The following is a 9,547-nucleotide window of genomic DNA, read 5'->3' as shown; positions in this document are numbered from 1 at the left end:
ATTATAAAACCAAAATTATTCTGAACTCACCAATGGTACAACTGAGTGTTTACAAAGAGAATTATCTGAAAACAAGGTACTCAAACTCTGACATTCGGTTTGAATATCCACTGAAACGTAATTCTAACACCAGCCAAAGCACTCACAATCACATAATTTTAACTTTTCTAGTTTTAAAATGTCCACTTTATTTAACAGTTAACTAATATCATTTACATCTAAGGAAGAGAGGGTCCACGAAACTGATCTAAGGTAAAACACTAACTCTTAAGAAATGTAGTCCAATTTTATACAGGTCCAGGCATCCCTAGACAAGTGTATCACAATGCAGAAAAATGGGTACCACTACTCCATTTTACATGAGATAAAAGGGAAGTATCAATAAACTTCAGAAAGTAGTAAATTCACCTGTCCCTTAAAATATGAGTATGTAATTGTTACAAAGCCATAGTAAATGGTTTATAAAATGTAATTTTATTTTATGTTACTCTGCTGTTACATAGGGCATAACATTTTCACAAGGCTGTTTTGGGACTACAGTCGATGATTATTAGCAACATACAATAGTGGTCCAACTCTCTAACAATCACTAGACAAACTGGACACCCTCTCACATGTGCACAAATCTGCATGGAAAAGTACTAAAGTTTTAGACTTGGACTTGTGTACTTTATTTCCCCTTTCTAGTGTATTAAGAAATGACATGCACTTTCATTTGCCAAAAGCAATGCTTGTATTCTGGCAGCAACATGCTACTTCTATTACATAGTAAAGTGAATACCAGAACTACAAAGGCAGGAGGTGTAAGTGAATTTTTATTGGGAAGGGAAGTTGTCAACTTAAACAGCAGCAAATGAAGAGTGAATGAGGAAACTCCCTGTTGTCACAGATACACAAGACCTCCATTATATATGATACAGGAGGCATTTTAATTTGTGACCCCCAGCCTCAAAATGTCAAATGCTTTTCCATTGAATCTAATACTTCTGGATTCCTACCAAAAAGGAATATATTAAGAGGATGGAAAAGTTGCTTACTGAAAGAAAATCCCCGAAGAAGAGTAAGGGAGGGAATGTAGAAATTAAGAAGTTATGTAGAACACTCTTTAAATTGTAATTAACTACATTTTCATATCTTCACAGTAATACAAAACACAGTCACTTGCAGAACTGGTTCAGATTACTTAAATACCAGATACATTTTTAGTCCTCTACATAAGTGTTTGGAAGTTACTTATGTTTATATGAAATGAAGCTATTAATACTTTTCTACAGCAGTAACTGCACACCAGGAAGGCCAAGACAAACACAAATCAAGGAATGGAGTTTTCCCAAAGCTGCAGTGTGAAAAGACTATAAACAGTTGATTCCATACACATGAATGGGTTTCTTTGCTATAGGAAATCCAAATGGAATAAGGAATGGAGATGAGTAAAAAGGTTTCTTGAGGGGAAGAAGGATGACACCCTGTATGCACTTAGTTCTCTGCCCCTTCTGCCGCATCACATTCTTCTCCTGCACTGTCTGATGTCCATAACTAGAAAAAAAAATCATATTAAGTTACTATTTCTAGATCAATTATTTCAAAACTTATTATAATATCAAAATGTAATTCTTAGAGCAGTAAATTAAACAATAGAGATTATGACTAAGACTGGAAGTTATATTTCATCAACTCCTCCCAAAGTGTACCCCTGTATTCCTTTCACTGTGCATTTACAAAATGACAAACACATATACAATATTTGAGTACGTTTTCAAAGCTTACTATAATCTCAGATAAAAACAAGGTAACTAACATCCTTAGAATTTAATGCTCTCTCAATTTCTGGCAGCCCAATGCTCTTTTTAAAAGCACTACTAAACTATAATTTATGAGATTAATAAGGCCAAAAAATTTTTTCTTTGGGGCTGGGCAGGGACCATGGTCAAAGTCACCATTGCCAAGTACTTGAAGGGCTATCATATAGAAAAAGAAGCAGGCTTACTTTGTATGCTGCAAAGAGTTAAACAGGAGTGAACGATGTTAAGTTACAGGGAAGCAGCATGTATGCATGAAGATATGTAGATACGGTTCTTGAATTAGGTAGGATGTTAGTCTCTCTAATTTTAGGATGGAACAATGAAGTGAAAAAGGGAATAGTCAATATTTGTTGACTATGCATAACAATAGTTCACAAAATGGATTTCTATTAGACCAGCACCAAGACACTAGTGGCAATTTTAGCAGAGCTGAAGTCTTAACCTTTAAGTCATTATTAAGATACTAAAATAAAAACAAACAAACAAAACAAATATCCCCAAAGAACTGTCTCTAGGAGAGAGAAAACAAAACAGAACTAGTTACAAGATAGCTCCACGGTGCATCTGGAAAGAGGTTAATTGCTCAGTTTGTTTTTCTTCTATAGAAGCTATGTATGCTGATCATTTTTCTATTGTTACCTCACAACCAGAGGGATTTCTAATGGCTGGGAATGAACTGTCTTCATAATTTCTCTGTTCAGCAAAGTTGAACAGATAGGGTGCTAATGTTAAAAATCTTTTTATCTAGCAGAAGATAAAGCATCAAAACGGGGGGGGGGGGAGGGGAGGGGGCGGGAGAACTACATTTATATTAAAAGGTGTATTTCTTCCACATTTTGTCTAAGATTTTGACATATCCAATTTACTTGAACCTACAAAAGAAGCTAAGTAAAGCTCAACCTGTATTTTTTTCTCCATTACTTTTTCCTCCATCCCCTGTCTATACAAGAGGTAGGGAGAAAAACAAAAGAAAAAACAAATTAAAAAAGACAAACTCTCTAGATTAACATAATTTATCAACATCTTCATACCAGTGAAATAAAGAGTCAATAATGTTAATAGTATGAGTTCCTAAAATCTTAGTACTTTCTCAGGAAGGTCTGATAAAATGCCTATTCAACTTGAAAATCTGCCTACAAAGAACAGTTGTCCTATACAAAATACTAATACGTATTTAATATTTTTATGTAATTTTTATATATTCATTTTCTAAGAGCAAGTGTAGCTCTAATATAGCTGCCCCAAAACACAGGGAACCTGAATAAAATATTAATACTTTTGTTCCTGAAAAGGAAATAAAATTAAAAGAATGAAAAACTCACTGTTAGGTTGTCTCTAAGCAACTGCATGATGAGGGTGCTGTCTTTGTATGAGTCTTCATTCAGTGTATCAAGCTCTGCAATGGCCTCATCAAAAGCCTGACAAATATTTATATCCATGGTAAACAATATTTACATCGACACAAACTGATACTCTATAGTCGCAAACCATTTTTATAAAATAGATGAACATCCACTTTATGTTCTATTATCACTTAAAACAAAACTCAATGAAATCACTTCTTCGGATTCTCAGCTTAAGAATTTTTGAGGATGACTAAAACTTATAAAGTTATAGGTACTTAATCAGTAAACAAGCATTTCTTAGTTCTTTCACAGGACAGACAGCACGGTAGCTATGCCCAATATATTTTTTACAAATAAGAACTAGTATTTATTTGCAAAAACCCCTTTGAACACTTCCATTTTGAAACACTTCGAGGAATGCAGAGATTCTACTGATCAAAGCTGGCAGGCATTACTTTCCAATTCTTTACATTTCTTTCATACTTTTTTGATTACTCGGACCAATATGCTCTTTAGACAGATCTTACTGCTTACAACCATAGCTGGGAGAGTAAGATCTTGAGAAGGACAGTGGTAGGTGGTCATGATGGTAAGAAAAAGGAGATACCCAAATAAATGTAGAAATCATCCCTGGATATTCAAGTAAAATACCTAGACATTAACATGCTTGCTATCTCAAATAACCTAAAGAGGGTATTTCTGGACACACATCTTACCGTTTTAGCCAGTGTGCAGGCAAGTTCTGGGTTATTAAGGATCTCATAGTAAAATACAGAAAAGTTAAGAGCCAGCCCCAGGCGGATTGGGTGTGTGGGTTGCATCTCTTTCTTGCTTATATCAAAAGCCTCTTGGTAAGCTCCTTGGGAATTATCTATCGTTTCTGTGAAGGGAAAAAATGAAATAAAAAAGCATGGTACTGAAAATATCCATCCAGTATACAGTAACACCTTTAACATATGCTACTAACTCGGTAGAACCAGACTTCTCTCTGGTAGCCTTCGTTTAAAACCATAGTACCAAACCAAAAACATTATCCTGTACTGGGCTATTAAAAAACTAGTTTATAATGGTGCTTGTTTATAATCAGCTTAATAAAAAATATTAAGACATGAGACAGTATATCAGGTTTTTCCATCCCTGGGGCTAAAACACTTTTCTTCTTTCATGTCTTCTAATTTTATTACCTGAAAATGCAGCAATTAAAAACAATTTGATATATGTCAATAATATCGCAATAAAACTTGAAAAAAATCAGCTGCAATATCCCTTCCCACAATAATGGAAACATTTTACAAAGATCATCACCACCAAAATCTCTATTTTTGTGACTCATCTGTAGAAATAATACTGACCCTTGGTATCAAGATGTATTATGTGAAACGCAATATAAAAGCACCAATATATAGATCAAAATCTGCTCTGACCAGAGTTTGATTACTGGCTTAATAAAAATGTCACCTTCCTGAACAAAATGTTCAGGAAGAACTACCAACACTAATCTGATTATATCATGTTTTGAAAAGGTTAGGTTTTCCGAATGAGGCCATTGGGCCCATTATAGCTCTAGAAGGACTGACCTAACAGAAATCAAGTTATCCCTTTAAAGCCCAAATATGTGCCTTTCCTTCTTCTTCTTCAATGGTACATTCACTGATCTAAACATAGCTGGTATGGCCCTCACATTTAACTAAGGAGCTCTTGGTGTCCAGCACATAAGGAGGCATTACAATGAGAGTTCTAAAGCGTCTCAGCATCTAGACTGTAAATACAGACTATTTACAAATCCCAGACTACTGGAGTGTTCTACGTATAGGATGAGAAAATCCCAATGAGCCAGAAAGGGTCAGATCAGATTAATGCTGGGGCTATGGCCCAACCTCCCAAAGATATCCCCTTGACTTAGCTGACGTTTAAATGTTCAGTTCTGTGCAAATACCTGTCACATTCAATTTTGCTTATCATTATGGCAACAGAAATTATATATTGATAACACAACAGTTTAGTATACAGATTCTATTACAGCAAGGTACAAAAGTTAATCTTAAATTACACTAATTTGGGGGATGCTAAAACTGTCTCACTTTTAGTAACTCTCTGAGAGAGAGGAAGAGGAGGCTGTAATAACCGTTTGTGGGGCATGCCCTTTTTGGATAGGGTAAAATGAGGAAGAAAATAATAAACTTACTGGAAAAAAAGGACTTAAGTGATACCTCTACCCAGAACTTGCTTCATAAACTGAGTAGCAGGCACATACACAATATACTACCGTACACTCAGCTACCAAATACTCCAGGAGACCGAGTTCACTGCTAATAAATTTACTTTGACTGTTTTACAATCAAGTTAGGAAATTAGGTTACTCTTTTCCCCATAGCTGTGTTTTCTGTGATAAATTATATACCAGCAATAATACTCTCATCTCACCTCTCCTCTTCAGAAATCTGGTTATGTGTAATTAGTAGTCAATGTTATGATCCCTCAAAATAGGTAGTAATTAATAAGTCAAGTAGAAAAAGTACAATGTCCTGTTTCTAGTCTATATGTAATTTCCAGTTATCTTAAGTTTCAAGATACAAGATGCTGAAGACCATGTGACACAACAGAATCACCCAAAGCATATGCAAAGAACTCTGGGGCTAAAAATATGGTGAACCAAATTCTAAAGCCTAAAAGATTAAGCCTGTTTTTAATAATATCTTATCAGGTTATAATCAGAGAGTTTATGAGTTTAATTTTTCATAAAGAGCACATAATGTAAAGTCATAACTATGTTTTCGTTTTTTGAGAACGTAAGGTAACATTATAAATTTATCCTCCCTCTCTTTTATATTTTAGCTTTACCCATAAACCAAATACACTTACGTTTCCGATCATCACCACAAGCAACTTCAGCAAGGTACCGGAAGTAATCCCCCTTCATCTTCAGATAGAAGACCTTACTCTCTGGATTAGTTGCATTGGCTATTAAATACTTATCCAACAATTCCTGAAAGAAATAAGTTAAAACATTAGGTACTAGCAAACACAACTGCCACAGGAGCTCCACACCGTACCACCCTGGACTGGAGGCGTGGCTAGAGAGCAGGGGTCAGGTGGCCGCCATCAGCTGAACGCTCTGGGGTCACAGCAAGTCATACTTTCTAATGGCAAAGCTATATTACATCAAACACTAATTAGAAAGAGCCTGTCTGCCCACTCATCCATTCACTGAAGCAAGCATTTCCTGATACCAGCTAGGTGCTAGGCACTGTATTTGACCAGAGGGGAAATAAAGTCCTTGCCCTCAAAGAGTTCACAGTCTAATGAGAGGTGAGTATACCGTTAACAGTACAGATATGTGAATAAGGGGCTATGGAAGCACAGAGAGGGAATGTCTGGCTCTGCTGGTGATGATCACTGTAAAGACAGGCTTCCCTGGGGAAGGGATATTTCCTTGTCAAGAAGGAACAGAAGGAATGCAGCAGTTAGGAAACGAGGATGTGCAATCATTTTAGGGAGGGGAAATAAAATGTTTAAGACATCAAATATGAAGAAGAGTATAATCGCAGAATAAGTAAGCCATTATGGCCCAGAGTAGGGCTACTCAGTGTCCTCTGCAACCAGCGCTCATCCAAAAAAAGGGTGAGTCTAGGGATTGAGAGTAAGTGGTCTAAAAACTTACCTAGCAATGTGACAGTCATGTCTATCAAATACAACTATTTTTAAAAATTGGGTTAGTATTTAAGTATGTCTTTTATCCCTCATTTCATACCAAGAAATGTCCGCTTGATCCAATGAGCTAGTGCCTCTCAAACTGAGGTATTTGTACAAGGTGTGCCCAGGAGTATTAAAAAGTCACAAAAAATGAATATGGTAGACACCTTCTTGGATTATCAATTTTACCTGATGCTAAGTAATTTAAAAATCTTTTTGTAATAAAAAATATTATGGTGAATAAAATTTGGGGGGAGTAAAATCAACAAATAGATACTAAAGAAGTAAAAGATGGTTTAGAAAATGTAGTTTTAACTCAAGAGCTTTCTTGCTGTTTATCTGAATAAAAAGAGCTTAAACAAAACACAATGATTATATGCATGTTATTTGAAAGAAAATAAACAGAGAAACATTTTAAATCCTTAAATTTAATGAAAAATACGTTTAGGTTAAAAATATATATTTTAAAAGGGTCTGAAGCTCAGGGGAAGTTAAACTTAGTATTACAATAAAATTACCTAATGAAGCCCGAGAAATTTATATGTTATAAAAGTGGCAGGATCATATTGTAAGAATTTCTCCTGCTCAACATCACCAATACAATTTTAATAGTTATTTATTAAAATAAACTTGAGAAAAACTCTTTCCCAGAATCTTACAAAATCACACTACTTAAAATTTTTCCTCTAATACCATTATACCATATCATGGATGACTTCCAATTTTAAAACTATTTCTATGGAACACCTGAATTTAGGGGGTTTTGGGGGAGGAAGGGGGGGCAATGGTGAGACAGTCACAAAAACGTTCACTAAGCTTCTAAATGTCAAACTGACTCAGTCATCTCTATCTTAAAAAAAAAATTTTTTTAAACAAGAGTAGATTCTGAGAAGCAGTATCAAATAATGCAAACACAGTATTTATACTGTGGGAACCAACACCTCTGCTTATATTCAAACTAAGGAACTACGATGTAAAATGAAGTGCCTCTCACTTTTCTTTTTCTCGCAAGTAAGTCAGGCAGTTAAGATGAGATCTCACAGAGGATCTCCAAAACAGTGCCAGCTCTGGTAAAGACAGTATTTACAATTTAAAAAAAAAAAAGCCACTTGGAACATTTAAGACCTAGTACTTTGTGATTAAATGTGGCAGAAATGTGGTAGCAGGGGCTGAGAAAAGTCTGACTGACTAGAATGAGGACTTGGGGAGAGGAGAGGAATGTGATTCTAGCTCTCATCCCCCCTAAGTCACTTGAGCCAGATGTGGGAATGCTCATGAGGACTCTCTGACTGGCATGCTGGACTTCCAAGGATTTGGAAAGCTGCTAAACAGCAACTGCATCAGTTTACACAGCCACTTATAAGCTAACTGTAAACTTTTCCCTTCTAAAATTATTAACTTTGATCACTAGTTTGCATATAGCCATTACGTACGATTTACAGTGTTGGCTTTTATAAAGTGACTTGTGCATTACTTCCATCCTGGAGTTTCAGCCAGGTATCATGGTTCTTTGTCAGATGCCACTAGCTCTCTGTGAAGGAAACAACAGGTACAGAATAATTCTGTCTTTCCATGTGCTATCAGTAGTAGCGATGTAGATTTTAGCCCAATTAAAAGACAATGGGGGCTTCCCTGGTGGCGCACTGGTTGAGAATCCGCCTGCCGATGCAGGAGACACGGGTTCGAGCCCTGGTCCGGGAAGATGCCACATGCCACGGAGCAACTGGGCCCGTGAGCCACAACTACTGAGCCTGCGCGTCTGGAGCCTGTGCTCCGCAACAAGAGAGGCCGCGATAATGAGAGGCCCGCGCACCGCGATGAAGAGTGGCCCCCACTTGCCACAAGTAGAGAAAGCCCTTGCACAGAAACGAAGACCCAACACAGCCATAAATAAATAAATAAATAAAAATTTAAAAAAAAAAAAAAAAAGAAAAAAAAGAAACTGTAAAAAAAAAAAAAAAAAGACAATGGATTCTGCTTCATGTCTTACCAAAACGATTTACGGCTATATCAGGTATTATCAATACCAGTTATTAACTATTAATACCACATAGAATAAAGGCTATAAATACTTAAGGTATATAGAGCCTGGGTGTACAATTTTTTGTTAAAAAAATTAAATTATAAAAAAGACTCAATACAGGTCAGAGAGTAAAAACCAAAATGACAAGCGGCTCCCTGGAATAAGAAAATCTTCCCAGATAAGGTCATTGGTAAGAAGAAGTCAGGAGAGGAAGGGAATCAATTTTTAACATTAATGTAGTTAAAAGTTCCTCCACTAATTCCCCCTTTACATTATTCTTGTCAATTAAGCAGGAGATCCCCTTTGTGACGCTTCAACCAGCAAATTTTATGATCCTGGGAGGCTTGGAGAACTAAGATTGGGGCTACCTTCAGTGTTGAGTGTTACCTGATTGAGAGGCAGAATGCAAGAAGTACATTCCTTTTTGAGAATCTGAGAGATCTGTGAAGTCAGTGCACTTACTACCCAAAATTACAAGATGCACTAGTAACAAAATATTCTAGACCAAAGAAACTCAAATACAAGCAAAGTCAGAGGAAAAAATATAAGTTATTATGGTACAGGTCGTTTTAGGAGATGCTAAAGGACCTCAGAATAAGCTTAATCTCAGAAAAATAGGATGGGAATAACAATAAAGAGGATTACATCATAAAAGCAGTAAAGAACTACGCAAGACATGAAAT

The 9,547-nt window shown here is 36.1% G+C and overlaps 1 protein-coding gene across 1 annotated transcript in view; it reads right to left on the bottom strand.

Moving 5' to 3' along the window:
• Positions 1-455: 455 nt before the first annotated feature.
• Positions 456-9,547, bottom strand: part of YWHAQ (tyrosine 3-monooxygenase/tryptophan 5-monooxygenase activation protein theta) — a 31,216-nt gene continuing 22,124 nt past the window's right edge. The window contains exons 3-6 of the mRNA XM_057558288.1: positions 6,011-6,134; positions 3,865-4,028; positions 3,125-3,220; positions 456-1,536 (exon numbers count right to left, since the gene is read on the bottom strand). Coding sequence (XP_057414271.1) covers positions 1,477-1,536; positions 3,125-3,220; positions 3,865-4,028; positions 6,011-6,134 — 444 coding nt within the window. The 3' untranslated portion in view covers positions 456-1,476. The remainder of the gene's footprint in view (positions 1,537-3,124; positions 3,221-3,864; positions 4,029-6,010; positions 6,135-9,547) is intronic.

Source organism: Balaenoptera acutorostrata, chromosome 12 (assembly GCF_949987535.1).
Source record: "Balaenoptera acutorostrata chromosome 12, mBalAcu1.1, whole genome shotgun sequence".
Taxonomy (NCBI): Eukaryota; Metazoa; Chordata; class Mammalia; order Artiodactyla; family Balaenopteridae; genus Balaenoptera; species Balaenoptera acutorostrata.
The sequence above is the reverse complement of the archived record's forward strand: the minus strand, read 5'-3'. Positions and strand labels throughout refer to the sequence as shown.